The sequence below is a fragment of the Rhamphochromis sp. 'chilingali' genome (assembly GCF_963969265.1).
Source record: "Rhamphochromis sp. 'chilingali' genome assembly, chromosome: 12".
Taxonomy (NCBI): domain Eukaryota; kingdom Metazoa; phylum Chordata; class Actinopteri; order Cichliformes; family Cichlidae; genus Rhamphochromis; species Rhamphochromis sp. 'chilingali'.
This window is the reverse complement of record NC_137939.1, coordinates 36643595-36661431: the sequence shown is the minus strand read 5'-3', so window position 1 is coordinate 36661431 and position 17837 is coordinate 36643595. Positions and strand designations below refer to the sequence as shown.

General features: G+C 44.2%; 1 protein-coding gene across 1 annotated transcript; it reads left to right on the top strand.

The window, feature by feature from the left end:
• Positions 1-275: 275 nt before the first annotated feature.
• LOC308407192 (L-rhamnose-binding lectin SML-like) lies at positions 276-9705 on the top strand. The gene is made up of 12 exons (XM_080898714.1): positions 276-346; positions 801-833; positions 2884-2979; positions 3420-3513; positions 3678-3772; positions 3868-3912; positions 4001-4139; positions 4232-4329; positions 8306-8391; positions 8782-8916; positions 9207-9318; positions 9491-9705. The coding sequence occupies exons 1-12, from the start codon at positions 313-315 to the stop codon at positions 9556-9558; spliced, it is 1035 nt and encodes a 344-aa protein (XP_080754840.1). The 5' UTR covers positions 276-312; the 3' UTR covers positions 9559-9705.
• The last annotated feature ends 8132 nt before the right edge of the window (positions 9706-17837 follow it).

Here is a 17837-nt window from a genome sequence, read left to right as displayed (position 1 = left end):
GTTGCAATAATTTGTATCGTGTTTTAAGAAAAAAATAATTCTTACCAGTTGCTAAACTGATTTAACCAATCAACAAATATGAGATGTGAGCCTCTCCCAGCTGTCACTGGGTCAGCTGATCCAGGCTTACATAACTTTTAATGTAAAGTAGTTTTATTTCCTTATTCATTTACATCTGAGATAGAAGATAATCTGCATTTTGGGTTTTTTGCACTTTGCATATACATTACAAGTTTTATTCAAACAGAGTGAATCCAGCAGCTCTGTGTTTGATCCTCCATCAGCTCTTCACTGTAATCCAGATCTCCTAACATGATGCTCTGCTCCGGACTCAGCAGCACACTGTGTGAGTACAACACACTGATCATCCTTTATTTATACATGAAATCAGCTGCACATGTTCAGTCTAATCCTTTTCTAGCTTTCCACTGTGCTGTACTGTGACATGCTTTTCTTTCTGCTTTATTGGATCAGTTCATCTAACATCCTAAATACATGTTTGCATCACCTCAGCAGGACAGTTAGGCTTCACAGAGTCCTGAGAGCAATTCATGGCTGATCATTTACTTTGAAGAGTTGAAGTCAAACTGTCAACACAAATAAGTTTATTGACAAAGATGAAGAGAATAAATGTGTCATTGAAATCTGCTGTTTAGAAAGAGTTTCCAAAGAATCCAGGTGTGAATGAAAGCAGCAGCTTTCTCCTGTTTGCTTTTCATTTCTGTTTCATGTTTTGAGGTGAATTCAACTTGATATCAAACACACAGTCTGACACTGAGCTTTCTTTCTGTCTCTTTCAGTGCTGGCAGCAACCTGTTCACTCATCACTTCAGGTAAATGCTGTTTTACTGCTTCTTATATTCTGGTCACAAAGAGCCTTTCTGTGAACTTTCTCATTATTAGAGCTCACCTCTTCTTCTTCTGTCTGTAACTACTAAATATTGTATTTGTGTGATCTAAAATCTATACTCTATCCTTCACACACACCTTTTTAAAATCTTATTTCTGTTCCCAGTGAAAATGAAATGAACCCTGTCTGGTGGCTGCTGGGCGGGTGGGGGGGGGTTCTGGATGTTGTGGGGCTCCTTGTTGACATGTGAGGAAATCAGGGATGGAGGCTTTGGATTGCAACCTGGTGGGGGGGCTCACACTCACAGTATTTAGACAGAAGTGTTACTTCAACTCTGACTGCGTGAAGAACTTTTCAGGTCCGGCTGTGCAGCAGGTAGAGTGAGGATCCAAATTACAGGGCGCAGATACAAAAGGATGAACTGAAAGAGGCAGCTTTATTGCTGTGGCAAAAACACTCAAAGACACAAAAACTCAGGAGAGAACTGGAGACTCAAAAATATGGAATACAGGGAAACACAGAGGCCAACAGAACAACAAGCAGAGGACGACAGAGGACTTAAATACACCTAGGCTAAGGCGAGGATGTGAAACAAGAGGGAACACAGCTGGGACTAATTGAGGCTAACGGGACGAGGGAAGCCAAACTGTGCACACTGACACAGGACAAGAGAGCGCCAAAACAAAATAGGAAAAATACTGAAAAACATAACATGTCACTGTACACAGCTACACCTTCATGCAAAAGGTTTCTGGAGTTTCCACTTTCATCCAAGAGGCGTCTTCTTTTTTAAAGCCTGTCCTGTCTGACAGCTTTTCCCATCACAATTGTGACCTGAATGTGATCTTGTGGCAAACACATTTGCTTTTTTAAGATGAGCTCTATGAAGCTCCTCTTGTTCACGTGTTGCCTTTATGTATTTCTTCATTCATTTCACTTCCATCACTACAGTACATGTGCAATATGGAAACATGGCCTCTGTCAGGGTCCTGGGTCGGTGATGCAGTGTTTGTGTTCTGAATTATTGATAGTCTTTGCTTTTGTGACATGCACTGCCTGGCTAAACAAAAAGTCTCCACCCAAAAAAAAGGTCACACACTCTGATATTTCATTGGACCGCCTTTATCTTTGATTACTCGCTCATTCGCTGTGGCATTGTTTCGAGAAGCATTTTGCTGTGAGACAAAACTGCACATTCCAGGGTGGCCTTTTGTTGTGGGCAGTCTGAGGTACACCTGTGCACTACTCATGATGTCAGATCAGCATCCTGATGTGGCACACCTGTGAGGTGGGATGGATTATCTCAATATAGCAGATGTGCCCACTACCACACATTTGGACTGATTTGTGACCACTGTTTGGGAGGGATGGTTATATTGTGTATCTGGAATGAATTTTAGGTCTCTACGTCCATCCCATGGGGAATGGGAGCAGTAACAAAGGTGTTGCGTTTATATTTTTGTTCAGTGTACAAAATCCACTAAGAAGACAAAAACAGCAGGAACATTAATAATAAAAGCATAAATTTAATAAAAGATTTAAAAGTTAAAAATTTAAAAGATTTAAAAGGGTATTAACTGGTCAGGAAAGCCAAATCAAATAGATATGCTTTCAATCTGGATTTAAAGGACTGGATAGAGTCAAAATGGGTCAAGTGATCAGTTTGATATCAATCTTTTGTGATACACCGTCATATTTACATTATTTGTACAGTGCCAATGATTTGCTTTGGTAGCTGCTCAAATTTCACTGCAGGGCAACCTGCATGTGGCGAATAAAGCCTTGATTGATTGATTGATTGATTGATTGATTGATACCAAAATTAGGGGGAATTTACGACTGTGCGCTATGTGCTTCGAATATTGTGTGTGGTTTTTGTTTTATACAGTTGTCAGTCAGGCCTCTAACTATGAAACAAATTACACTCCAAAAGACCCCGGGCTTCTGAAAAGATGACCCGGGCTTAAACCTAGCATTTATTTTACATTATACATTTACATTATTACATTATTATACATTTATTTTTATTTCAGGCTTTATCAGAGCTCAAGTTTCTCCTCCTGTGACCCCCATATCCACAGGGAGAGTGGTCACCTCTAACGGCCTCAGTGTTCATCGCCTGAGCTGTGGTAAGATGGAAAATAGTGTCCAAGAATTCACTGCAGATCAAATTCAGACTCTCAGGCTAAATTCAACAAACTTAACAAGTATTGGATGAACTGTTTATAGTTTACAGCCTTTTTATGCACAGCTGCTTATTTTCAGTTTAAATTGTATTTTCCTGATCAACAAACCAACAGTGCATTTATTCTTTAAAAAAAGCTCTGAGGATGTTGGACTGTGTATAAAAGTTCAGAAACATTTGATGTAGATTAGAAACAAAAACACTGACTTAAAGTTTCCTCCTTGATCAGAGTTAATGTAATATCCACTGTGGTGGTGTACAGAGGTACAATCCTCATTATTTATGGATCTGCAGCATCTGAGTCTGAAACTGAAGCCTGAAACCTGGATTATTGCATGTTGTGTTGAGTTGTTCCTTTTCTCTCATACTGTGTCTGTATAACAGTGGGTGGAATGATCATTGTGAGGTCAGCTGAGTACAGATGTGGAGGTGAAGTAATCTGCTCTCACGGTGACGCTGTGAACAACGTGAGGAACAGGTGAGCACTGTGGGATGGTAGAAGTGAGCCTTTGATTCAAAAGAAGAAACAAACTAAAACCTGTTGAACAGCTTTACTCAAACTAACAGGAAGTAAATGATCACCTGAAAGTAACTTGTTTCATATCTTTGAGCTGAAAACCAGCTGTTTCTGTCTCCCTGCAGCTGTGATGGAAAAACCGAGTGTGACATAAAGTCAAACATTACTTATGATCCTGGAGTCTGCAAATACCTGGAGACCACCTACGACTGCTTCCCACGTAACGACTCTGTTAAACCTGTGATTAGAAATGACTGATGAACCCAATCTGTACATGAATGATTACAGTTTCTATGGGATCTGTGTCTGTTTCAGGCCGCAATGTAACATGTCAAAACTTCCAGTCAAACCTTCAGTGTGGTGAGAACACAGCTTCTATGTCTTTGTACGTTTCCTGCAGTAAAAATATCACCATGGTTACAGTTTGACTCTATGAACTCTTCCTCAGATGAAGGACAGGTTATAGTCGTCTCCTGGGCTTATTATGGTCGCCGTGACAAGACCACGTGCTCTGATGGACGTCCTGACTATCAGCTCCAAAATGTTAACTGCTTCTGGTCAGGAAGCATGAACTATGTAACTAACAGGTACAGATGCTGACTCTGTTTCTTCAGCTCTCCATCTTCTCTCAGATGACGCAGTTAATTTTTGCTGATTCACCTTTGACCTGCGTTCACAGCTGTAATGGGAAAAACAGCTGTACTGTTGATGCAAATATCTCAGAAGACCCGTGTCGTGGCATTTATAAGTACCTGGAGGTGTTTTACACTTGTCAGAGTAAGTAACTCAAATAATAAACTTCTAAAGATAATCTTTTAGGGTCGGTACATTCAGACTTGTTTTTGAAGTGAATGAAAATGAAAATTCTTCATTATTTTTAAAAGATGAACCTTTCTGTGCTGAAAAGAATCATCAGAAAATCATCAGTCACGAAGATTTCGTCAGTTTGTTTTAGATCCTGAGTGAACACCTCGTGATTTAATCATCAAATAAATACAAATATTATAAAATAATGATAAAATAAAAATAAAACCAATCAAAGTGACATTTAAAATTAAAATCAGCTGACATTTAAAAACAGAATTCAAAAAGTGTTTACAAAGTCATTTGAACGAACAAAAGGTACTTTTATTCGTACTTCGTACTTTCGTAATATTTCCTCTGAATGCGAGACGATTGGAAACTCTACTAACTAACCTTATGAATAAAATAAAGTTCACTATCAGTAACATCATAGCACCCACCCAGCTGTATAGAAACTCCGTCATGCTAGCTAGTACGAGTTATTGTAACTGACTGTAAAAAGTCAGCACAGCTGAAATGAACTCCACCTAAACTTGGTTTATATCTGACCCAGATAGACTGCAGGTCATAACTTCTTACCTGAAGTTCAGTTCACCTGACACTCGGACCGGCGGCCTCCTCGGGTCTCTGCTCCTCTGCCTCCTCTGCCCGTGTTTAAAACTAAATATGTTCCCTAAATCGGTGACAGAGCTACAGACCCATGACAGCCTTACCCAGTCAGCAAGCAGCTATGACCAGCACTACTTGTGCAGTTAATAAGAGGACAGGTAATGTTTGTCGCATTGTTATGCTCATTTGTTTCAATTCGTCAGTTGCCACAAGACAACTGACCAATGTGTACGTAATAAGCTAATACTCCTGGGTGCTATAGAGTACAGTGTACGCTGTACACCATACTTCATGGTTTTGCTGCATCAGTCTGCCTCTCTGAGTTAATTTGTGTTTCTCCTACAGCTCTGGACCGCCCAGGTCTGATGCAAGCCAGATCCTTTTATTTAGTAAAAATGGGATTAATAGTTAAACATTATTGTTGAGGGGCACAGACAGGACTCCGCACGCACACAAACATTACAAACACAAGGGCACTTTGGGCACCCATCAGGAAAGGGGGGGTGCTCAAGCCCCTCCCGCCCCCCCTCTGCACGTGCCTGGTGACAGGGGACAATCTGGGGATCCGTGGGTCCAAGGGGAAACTCACACGTTCATATAGTGGGGAAGTCACACAACTGTCACACAGGAGAGGAAAATTACTCACAGTCTGAAAAACAAGCACAAATTCACGGAGCTGAGAGAATCACTAACGTGTCTCGCACAACCGTCCAGCGACCAGAAGCACAGCGTCCCGGCCTTAAATGGTGGGAAGATAATGGCAGCTTAATTGCGAACAGGTGTGTGGGAGGGTGGGAGCCCACAGTGAGCTCCGCCCAGGCAGAGCGGTGAGGAGAGAGTGAGAGAGAAACAATACACATGTAGCCTTGCGGGGCCGGCTGGGTAGACACGGGGACGTGACATGTTCACTCCGTCAGCTGTTGAACACCTGCTGCTGATTTAAGAAACACGCCCATGTTAACTGGTGACAGTCACAGTTTAACGTTTTCAGCTGTGTGCGCCCTGTAAAGTAACACCATCAGGATGTTCTACATTTAATGACGCACATCGATGGATTGGTGCAGGCGTATCTCAATAAGTTCTGCTCAAATAACTGGATTATGGATTCCTCATAACCAGGTGTGTTATGAGGAATGTTGTCACAGTTTATTTATAATGTGTTGTTATAAGCTGATTAAAAAACAGAGCCATCCAGTTACTATGTTACAGCGCCACTGTCAGGGTTCCTGGGCCGCTGACCCAGCGTTTTCAGTTTGGTCTTCTGTCAGTGTTTAGTTTTCATGTTGGTTTCCTGTTTTATTGTGTTAGCCTTTTGTCTGTGTGTACTTTGTTCATTTCTACTTCCCAGTTTCTCATTAGTTAGTTCAGCTGTGTTCTTACCGGTTTCTAATCATCCTCATCATCCAGTCGGTTTCCCTGAGTTCCTGGTATTGTTCTCACCTATTCTGCGTGTGGGCTTCCGTGCTGGCTCTTTAACTGGCCAGCATGTCGTGGAGTGGGTGGGAGGTGTCGTCCAACATCGTCCTTCTCTTGGACAACATCCACGTCTCAGACACCACCTTAAGGGAGTCCGGCTCCATCCCCACAACATTACTGGCCTTGCAGATCAGTTTATTTAGTCTGTTAGCATCTGTGAACCTCAACCTGTTGTCCCAGCATGCAAGAGCATAGAGGACAGGACTGGCCACAACAGCCTGATAGAAAATCCTGAGCACTGTCCAAAACACGCTAAAAGACGCAGAAAATACAGATATCTCTGGCCTTACTGTAGAGTACCCAGTCTAGTTTATTTAATGTGTACTCTGAGGTATTTATAGTCCTTCACCGTGTCCACGTTGACCCCCTGGTTGAAACACAGGTCGCAGCTTTCCTGGTCCTCCTAAAGTCCACAATCAGGGCTTTTGTCACACTGAGCTGCAGATGATTCTGCTCGCACCATGTGACAGAGGAGTCGACCACAGCCTGGTACTCCATCTCATCACTCTCACTGATGCATCCAACCGCTGCAGAGTCATCAGCAACCTTCTGAAGATGGAGGTCTCTGTGCAGTGGCTGAAGTCTGTGGCGTAGAAAGTGAAGAGGGGAGAGCATGGTCCCTTGTGTTGCCTCTGTGTTCCTGATCACATTGTCAGACACAAAGTGTTGAAGACGCACATATTGTGGTCTTCCTGTCAGGTAATCAACAATCCAGGACACCGCAGAGGCATCTACCTGCATCACTATCAGTTTATCACCCAGGAGGGTCGGCCTGATGGTGTTGAATGCACTGGATAGTCAAAAAACACGACCCTCCCAGTGCTCACCGGTTGGTCCAGGTGGGCGTAGACACGACTGAGCGTGTTTGGTACAGGAAAGAGGGATGACGTCTTCCACAGCACTGGTGCACAGGCCTCGAGGACACCGGGACTCACCCTGTCTGGTCTTTCAGGCTTTTTTAGTGGAGTCGTTCATTTGTCTCTGAACCTGGTCCTAGGTAAAAGTTACAGGTGGAGCAGGAGTGTCAGGACTTTCACAGTATGCTCAGGTGCAATGAGGAGAAAGAGGGAGAGAGAGTGGTGTGGCTTTGGACTGTAGGCTGACTACAGTTAAGTCAGTCGGGGGGTGAGCGTTAGCTGCAGTGTCAAATCTGTAGAAGAAACAATTCAACCTGTTGGCCCTCAGCTCTGCTTTTGAATGGCGTGAGTCCAGTGACGCTTTTCAGGACTTTTCAAGCTCCTTAGACTACCGTGACCTGGGTGACTGAGAACCTACAAAGACATATCTTCATGCCACTCCAGAGCTTTCTCATGTTGTTCTGCTGGAGTTCCCACTCCAGCTTTCTCCTGCAACTGTCCATAGCCTCTCTGATCGTGCCCTTCAATAAAAACAAAACCCTTTCCACCTCCTCTCTGTGGCCCTCTTTTTATCGTTGAGGAGAGCTGTGATGTTCTTTCACCCACGGCTTGTTATCCGAATAACAATGTATAGTCCGAGCTGAGATAATGGAGTCTGAGCAGATGGTTATGTAATCACTGATACACTCAGTGTCCTGTGGGGCTCGTAACGTATCTGCCTGTTGCCTCATAACAAGTTCTCTCTCAGCTGGTAAAACAGACGACATACTGTGTGAAAGTTGGAAGTATAGCATTCAAAGTGATGTAGTGGAAGTCATCCAAGGTGGCTATGAAGGCATAGAGTGCTGAGTCTGTAACCAGGTATCGCAGAAGGAATAATGTCAAATGAACCTCATCAGCTTAAATTCAAATAGACTCAGTAGTGGAACACGGCTAGGTATTTTCTTTGTCTTTTGAGGAATTATTAATCTGATTATCGACCTTCTACCTTTACAATTATTTTGCAGCTCCTTCCTGCCCTGCTGGTTGGACTTGGTTTGGAGGTCGCTGTTTCATCTTTGATAGCAGTCAGAAGAACTGGACTGATGCTGAGGTACATCAGAAATAACAGCAGCTGTATGTGTACATGTTATATGTGGGACATATAAAAAGCTTCCTGCTGTGAGAATCATTCAGTGAAAGAAGACTTGCTTTATATTCATATTCACACACAGTTGGAAGTGCATGAGTAAATACACAGGACTTCTGTTCTTAGCTGATTATTGCTGCGGCGTCACAGCCCTGCACTAACAGCTTCATGCTGATACATGCAGTGCAGTAATGTTCATGCAGTGATGTTCAGAATTCAGAGCAAACATTCCCTCCTCGTGTCTCTTCTATTCATCAGCTCTCTCTTTGCTGCCTTCATCAAACTCACTTTATCTTTGATTTTAAATGCATTCTCACACTTTTCATCTTCTGTGCACCTCATCTTCCTCCTCAGAGTTCCTGTCAGACACTCGGTGGAAATCTGGCCTCATTCCACAGCACAGCTGAGTACACCTTCATCAGAGAGCTCACTCGCACAGCAGCAGGGTCGTATCCAACAGCTTGGGTTGGAGGCAACGACAGAGAGACTGTAAGTGTTTCACAGATAAAGAGGATGAGCTGCAGCTGTTTCTGATATTTCATATGTTTCTCTTCATATTCATCAGTTTGATTCAAAGGTCAACATGTGACAGACTGATTAATCAGGACTTTGTTCCTGGAGACAGATGTTGCTGTTGACTTGACTTTTCTTTTCATTTTTTACCTGCACAAACAAAATGAACCTTCGTTGTGTTCGAGTGGTGTAAGAGGTCTCATGTCTGCACTCTCAGCATAGATGCATCAAAGTACATCAGAACAAACTGAACTTTATTCTTCCAGGAAACTGTGTGGAAGTGGAGTGATGGTTCCCAGTTTGACTTCACAAACTGGGGTAATGGACAACCAAACAACTCTGGAGGAGGAGAAGATTGTATGGAGATAAACCATGGAGGTACAAACTGAAAGTGGGCCTGTTGATGAAATGTGTTTGGTTTTTATATTGACTGAAGTCATGTGATCTTAGGTCTTTATAAGAACTGTGTTTGTTCTTTTTACATTAGAGAAGAAGAAAACATTTACAGCACAGACCTCTGATTTTATTTCTTTGTTTTGATTCTTTACAGGACGAGATTTTGTCAACGATGTGGGATGTAACTCACAGAGAGGGTTTGTTTGTGTCAGAGGTCCATAACTGCTCCTTCGTGTCCTGACACGTCTGACATGATGATGTCACAGCCTCACTGCTGATGTCACTTCCAGCAGGATGTCAAGCCTCGATGACATCACTGCTGGAGGGTATTGATCAATATGATTTCCTATCACAATAAACATGAATAAATAGATATCCTGAGCAGCAATCAGTCTCACCTGTTTTCCTAATTTCATTCTCACTTTGTGTAATATACTGAAAATAATTTAGTAAAGCCACACACACAGGTTTGTGTAAGTGACACAATATAGAATATAATTTAGAAAATTCAAACAGTCTAGCTGGTTTCACTTCCTAGCTGTAAAAGCACGCTTCTGCAAAAGCATGCAGTTTCCTGTCAGCACTTTTTTGGCACAGAGTGTACTCAGAGTTAGGCCTTTCTCATATGAAGCAATATAATCAGCATATAAACATTTAAGATAATAAATTTAAACCTCAACACCTCCCAGCCCATTGTTTATTCAGTGGGCTGGTTTCACTCATTATGCAAATGTATGTTTATAAGAATGGGGAAACCTGCAGTCAGCTGAGACTGAAGAAGTCACTTGGATGCAGTGGCGGTCCTAGCCTGTTTGGTGCCCTGGGCGAACACCCCCTCTGGTGCCTCCCCACCCCGTCCCCTGTACTCTCTACCCCACCCCACACCCACACATAAAATATATTAAGGATTGTACATTAACATATTTTACTGTAAAAACTGTTATTTTAACAAATAAACAACTGACAATGGCTAATTAACCTCTGGGGTCGACGGACGCGCCGGTGCATCAAAATCACATGACCAATTTAAGACAACACAGCTACAAGATGCAGCGACTCAGAGTCTCCATTTCAACTTGGGTCGAAACTGCGGTCTTCAAACTATACGCCAGTTTTTGAATTGTGTCGATGGGCCACGTAAAACCAGAGTTATGCTAAAAAATACACACAATGTTTTTTTCTGAACAAAACAGTGGTGTTTACAGCGGGAACAACAGTAAAAATGACGTTTTCTACGGACAGCGCTAGCAAACACTCTCCGCTTGCGAGTGAAAATGTCACGACTGGGGCTGCAGCCGTGTGAAGTTCGGAGAAGGAGGACTTTGCAGCACTTACTTGAGAAGCAGGGAGGTTTATTAGAGAAGACAGAACACAAAGTGGGGATGGCAAAACAGAACTGAGGATAACCTAAACTGGGAAAACTAAACTATAGAATGGCAAACCTGAAACACGAGAGGAGAACTGCAGGGAGAGCACATAGTGGAGACACAGAGAGGTTCACGTAGCAACGCAGAAACACAGGGTGACACAGAGGATGAACACAGACGACGCGACGAGGAACAGAGGCAGACACACACTATAAATACACAGAGACACACTGGGAAATCACACACAGGTGGGAGACACAGCTGGGCCTGATTAACCTGACGAGACAGGGGAACACTAACACCAGGGACCAACAGGGGGAGCACAAACCCAGGAACCCAGCATCCAAAACCCCAAAACACAAAACAGCCCATAAATAATAATAATAATAATAACATCAATAAATACACTAAACACAAAATCACTGAGTAAGGACTCAGGACCATGACAGAAAAAAGAAAAAGAAATAACACCCCTTCCCTATTTGTGCTAGATTTTAACATGTCAGCCAATCAAAAAAATGATATGGCAACATGTGTCACTTGTTGTTTAGGCAGAAGGGGAAGTTTTTAGGAGTGACACCCGCAACGGAAAGCGGGCGAGCGAAAAAAAGAGAGAGAGCAAGTTTTCATATGTGAGACATTAGTGACGTTTAGCGTGTTTGAAGGCTGTAGTTAGTGTGTTGTGTAGTTATTGTTTTGTATTGTGTGTCAGTGAGACTGCTGAAATTCATATTTGCCCCCAAAAAGCCATAAAAGGCAGATTCCAGTGTAAACGCTGTTCCCACATGGAAAACTGGACTGATGCACCTCCTGCTGTCAGACCTGCAGGGTTTAGGCCTGTGCTGTTATCTTCTGTCTTATACTGAACACAAACTATTTTTTTGGACTGGCACAAATAATTTGTGTGCCTTCTTATTTGATGCAGCACAGCTGATTGTTCTGTAAATAGATTTAAATGGTTATATAAAAAAACGCCTGAGGACATGGCTGCATTTTTAAATGGTAAATGGCCTGTATTTATATAGCGCTTTACTAGTCCCTAAGGACCCCAAAGCGCTCTACATATCCAGTCATCCACCCATTCACACATTTTTAGGTAAATAGTACCATATAACTTTGTTGTTTGCAAAATTTGTGCATATCTTTAGAAGTGTACAATTTCTATTTGCATTTCAAGTTATGAAAATGATTTGTTAAACATGTTTGTGGGTTTTACAGTAAAAAATACAACCTTTTTCTACTCGGATTTTGAATTTTTTTGTCTGAATTTAGATCAATTGTGTATATATAATAATATAATATAATATAATATAGTATGCCAAAATGAAAAAATAACTCAAATTTCAGATATTTGAGGTTGTGCTGAAAATAATGATACCAAACAAGGCAAGAAAAACATATTTTAAAGGTGAAATATAGAGGTAAAATCAAAAGTAGTCAAAAACAGCCAATTATACCCTGGACTCCAGAGGGTGAATATTGTGCTGAACACAGTCCAAAAGATTCAGTAAGCTACATCAGTTTCTACGGTTTACTATCATAGCCAAGTGGCTAACAAACAAAGTTTAGTCTGTTACTGTTACTATTTTTAGAATTTCTTCTTGGACCAACTGTAACCCACATAATTTCCTTAGGGATTAATAAAGTATTCTGATTCTGATTGTTCCAGGATAACCTGCCATTATCCAATCACACATCTGCTTACCTGTATCTTTTGCTCGTTTCCCCTCCTCTTTTTTTCTTGTTTTTCTAAACTGAAGACCTGATGGCTTTAAACTTGTCTTGTCCACCTTCCATTGGTTTTAATTTTGCACCCATCCCCCAACCCGAGGATCACCACAACATAACCTAACCCAGGATTCAAATCAGGAATACATAATGGGCTTGGATTTAAAACATTATGAATGAAATGTGCTCTATTTGGAAGCAGCTGACCCCTCCCCTTTTGACAGGTTGTGTGTGAGACTTTAAATCATCAAAATGTAAATTTTAAATTGTTATTGATCCCTTTACCCCGAGTCCTAAAGTGTATATTTATTTTCTTACTCTTCTTATATTTATTGTTTGTTTACTTGCACTACTGTAACTGGTCGTCTCATCTCTCTATAAACTGGACTGAATGTAGCGGAGATGACAATAGTGTTTACTTTGACTTCACCACAGCAGCGAGCAGGCGCACCGAGGGCTCTCGCGCTCACTTTATAGAATTTAAAAAAAACATTGGTGCAAATCATAACTCTGTATCATAACATCTGGTGGTTTTGTGATTGTTGGTTTGTTTTTATTTTGTTTTATTTTGCAAGTTGGTTATTAGCTGCTGCTCCAGCCAGAGAATCCCCCGTCGCCCCACCCTCTCCTCCCTGTGCCGCAAGCAGCAGGCGCACCTCGCAAACGGAGGGCGCCCTTACACCCAGCAAATGGGCGGCAGAAAACCGACCGGTGCCTATGCCAACTTCAAAATGCGCTGGCTGATGTTGGGGCAGCATGAGTACGAGCAACTTCTTTTTGGAGATGCCCGTGATACCACCCTCACCGCGATGCCGCCCTGGGCAACCGCCCATGTCGCCACTATCAAAAACCGCTACTGCTTGGATGAGTGACAAAGCGACCCACTGAAAACGCTACGTCCAGATGAACAGAATCAACATTTGGGGATCAAGGACGTCATTCCTGTTGGTCTGGACAGACATCGGTTTGCACACATGTGGAACCGTTCAACAGAGGATGTGGTCGCATTAGCCCTGCATTAAGCCCTGACCCACCCTGAACACAACTCTCATTTTAGGATGCTATTTGTTGACTTAAGCTTGGCTTTCATCATGGTGAGCCCAGTTCAGCTGGCTGTAAAGCTTCGTAACCTGGGTTTGTCGACACAGTTGTGCCACTGGATCAGAGACTTTCTCTTCAACAGGCTTTAGGTGGTGAGAATGGGGAGCTGGACATCTTCCACACGGATCCTGAACATGGCCACGCCACAGGGCTGTGTGCTCAACTTGGCTCTTATGCTCTTATGTGATCAGTGAGATGCTGGGGTATAAGTTGAACAGCCACAAGGAGCAATACCCTCAATGGAGAAGGAGAAAGGTGCAACAAAGAAGGTACCTAAGAAGTATAGCAAGCTGTCCATACCTGAGGCCTTGGAAACTGCCAAGCAAAGACTCACAGCCTTGGCTAGATGCTTGAGGAGGTACACCAGAGAGATAGAATGCAGGAGAATAAACGAGCGGTTCTCCACAGAACCAGCCAAGGTGTACTCTCAGTGGCAGGTGAACAATATGAGAACAGCACCACTGAGGCTGGAGACAGAGCAATACTGGAAGAGCATATGGGAGAAGGATGCAACCCATAACGGCAATGCTCACTGGCTAGAGGATCTGAGGGCTGACCACAGCGACCTCCCTGAACAGGGTCCAGTAACCATCACAGTGGCAGATATCCAAGAAAGGGTCTCCAGTATGAAGAGTTGGACAGCACCAGGGCCCGACATGGTTCCCGCCTACTGGCTGAAGAAGCTGACTGCACTCCACGAGCGTCTGGCAGCACAAATGAACCAGCTGCTAGTTAACGAGAGACACCCGGAATGGCTAACCGAAGGTCGGACGGTCCTGATCCCCAAGGACCCCAAGAAGGGACCGGTCCCCTTCAACTACCGACCAATAACCTGCCTCAGTACTACATGGAAGCTCCTGTCAGGCATCATATCGGCTAAGATGAACAGGCACATGGGTCAATACATGAGCGGGACACAGAAAGGAATTGGCAAGAATACCAGAGGCGCAAAACACCAGCTACTGGTAGACAGAACAATCAGCCGAGACTGCAAGACCAGACTGACCAACCTGTGCACTGCCTGGATTGATTACAAGAAGGCCTATGACTCAATGCCCCACAGCTGGATACTGGAATGCCTAGAATTGTACAAGATCAATGGGACCCTAAGAGCCTTCATCAGGAACTCAATGGGGATGTGGCGTACAACACTAGAGGCCAACTCCAAGCCCATAGCACAAGTCACCATCAAGTGCGGGATCTACCAAGGAGATGCTCTGTCCCCACTGCTGTTCTGCATAGGCCTGAACCCCCTCAGTGAGATCATTAACAAGACTGGCTACGGATACCGACTACGGAACGGAGCAGTTGTCAGCCACCTCCTGTACATGGATGACATCAAGCTGTATGCCAAGAGTGAACGAGACATCGATTCACTGATCCACACTACCAGGCTATACAGCAATGACATTGGAATGTCGTTCGGACTGGAGAAGTGTAGTCGGATGGTAACAAAGAGAGGGAAGGTAGTCAGAACTGAGGGGATTGAACTACCAGAAGTCAACATTGCAGACATAGAGGACAGTTACAAGTACTTGGGGATCCCGCAGGCAAATGGGAACCATGAAGAGGCCGCTAGAAAAGCTGCAACCACCAAGTACCTGCAGAGGGTCAGGCAAGTCCTGAGGAGTCAGCTGAATGGTAAGAACAAGATCCGGGCCATCAACACGTACGCCCTGCCCGTGATCAGGTACCCTGCTGGGGTAATAGGCTGGCCAAAGGAGGAGATAGAAGCCACTGACATAAAGACAAGAAAGCTCCTTACCATGCATGGAGGGTTTCACCCCAAGTCCAGCACCCTGAGGCTGTACGCTAAGCGGAAGGAAGGGGGCCGGGGACTGGTGAGTGTCAGCACCACAGTCCAGGATGAGACAACGAACATCCAAGAATACATTGGGAAGATGGCCCCAACTGACCGAGTGCTCAGTGAATACCTCAGGCAGCAGAAACCCAAGAAAGAGGAGGGAGACGAGGAACCATCATGGAAGGACAGAGCCCTGCACGGTATGTACCACCGGCAGATAGAGGAGGTGGCTGATATCCAGAAATCCTACCAGTGGCTGGACAAAGCTGGACTGAAAGACAGCACAGAGGCACTAATCATGGCAGCACAAGAACAAGCTCTGAGCACAAGATCCATAGAGGCTGGGGTCTATCACACCAGGCAAGACCCCAGGTGCAGGCTGTGTAAAGATGCCCCAGAGACAATCCAGCACATAACAGCAGGGTGCAAGATGCTAGCAGGCAAGGCATACATGGAACGCCATAACCAAGTGGCCGGCATAGTGTACAGGAACATCTGTGCCGAGTATAACCTGGAAGTCCCGAGGTCAAAATGGGAGATGCCCCCAAGGGTGGTGGAGAATGACCGAGCTAAGATCCTGTGGGACTTCCAGATACAGACGGACAAAATGGTGGTGGCTAACCAACCGGACATAGTGGTGGTAGACAAACAGAAGAAGACGGCCGTAGTGATCGATGTAGCGGTTCCGAATGACAGCAATATCAGGAAGAAGGAACACGAGAAGCTGGAGAAATACCAAGGGCTCAGAGAAGAGCTCGAGAGGATGTGGAGGGTGAAGGTAACGGTGGTCCCCGTGGTAATCGGAGCACTAGGTGCGGTGACTCCCAAGCTAGGCGAGTGGCTCCAGCAGATCCCGGGAACAACATCGGAGATCTCTGTCCAGAAGAGCGCAGTCCTGGGAACAGCTAAGATACTGCAGGACCCTCAAGCTATATATATAATGTTCTTCCTCTACACCCCCCCCCCCCATTTTTGCACATGTCGAGGAGCGTGTCAGGCTACATTTCACTGTGTGTTATACTTGTATAACTATGCATGTGACAAATAAAGAACCTTGAACCTTTAGATGAACTGCTGGACTTCTTCACTGTGTTATCTAGGGTGAACCATCTAGGGTGAGGGGTCTTCCTGACCAAGGATGTACCTTTTGTGCTTTCATGTTATATGACCCTTTGATCAGCAGGAACACACACACACACACACACACACACACACACACACACACACACACACACACACACCCACTGAAGTATAAATAAAGACCGGGCAGTTTCTCAGTGCGAGTCTCAGTCTGGAGGCCGCCCTTGCTAGCAAGAAGTTCTGTGTGTTTCTCTTCTCTGAGTCTTTACTGAAGAAGTGTTTAGAGTATATTTCTTAACATAACCCATAAAAATACATTTCACAATCGTATAAAACAAAATAACAGGATAACAGAAGTATCACCGGCTAAACATTTCCCTCTAGTGGACAAATTAATGGTAGCGCATTACATTTTCACTTGCTTGTGCTTTACAGACAAATTGTCATGGTCCGGAGTCTGCGACTCCGTGTTTATGTTTAGTTTATTAGTATTCTGTGGTTTTGGTTGCCTTGGGTGTTTGTACTCTTCTGTTTCATGGTTCATGTTCCTATGTTCTGTGTCCCCCAGTCTGTGTTAAGTTGGTGGGTTATGTCATTGCGTGTATGTGTTTCCTGTTTTATTGTGAAGGTCTGCGTCTTATGTGAGTGTTTTCAGTTTGCCTCCCTAGTCTCGTCAAAAAAACAAACAAAAAAAACAAAACACCTGGGTCACCTGTATGAAGAAAAAAACAGAAGAGAAAGCAAACAACAAAGAGCAACATAATAAAAAAAAACAGCACCATCACAATAAACTAGCTAGCAGTAGATATCAGTAGATACTAAATAATAAACGATATTGTGCAGCACGCAAGATTGACAGCGCACAATGTGCTTTGAGGCAGCAGCCAAGAAAGCTGTAGTCCGCGTCTGTGAATACCCGTGTGTACACCTGTGTGCATACCTGTGTGGATCAGCATGCTTGCATTCCAAAGGTTTCTCCATGTAACGATCTGCTAGGGAGTGTGGGGGGGCCACAGCCCCGTCCTCCAGGGTATGAAGCAGGTATGGAGGAGATCAAAACTCCAGACATCCAGAGGCCCCCAGAACACAAGAGACCAAGGAAGACCAACAGAGGGGCAGCCGCGCCACTGTCCCAGAAAGAGCTGAGGAGAGTCCCAGATGAGGGCTCACTCAGCAGCCGCGGAGCAGAAGCCAGGGGGAGTTGCAGTGACGCGCCCGTGAGCTCCGCCGGCAGCCAGCTGTGCCTGAGTGACCGAGCCCCAGGCCAAGAGTGAGCCGGTGTGTACCTGGACGCCCATCCCCGGACACAAAGAGAGTGGTCACCTCTAACGGCCTCAGTGTTCATCGCCTGAGCTGTGGTCAGATGGAAAATAGAGTCCAAGAATTCACTGTGTTGAGTTCAAACTATGTGTCAGGGTTCC

Coding starts and splice junctions, on each gene's coding strand:
- LOC308407192 (XM_080898714.1), top strand. CDS start 313: ATGATGCTCTGCTCCGGACTCAGCAGCACACTGT. Junction 3,773..3,867: donor CACCTACGACTGCTTCCCAC/GTAACGACTCTG, acceptor TGTCTGTTTCAG/GCCGCAATGTAACATGTCAA. Junction 4,140..4,231: donor ATGAACTATGTAACTAACAG/GTACAGATGCTG, acceptor CTGCGTTCACAG/CTGTAATGGGAAAAACAGCT.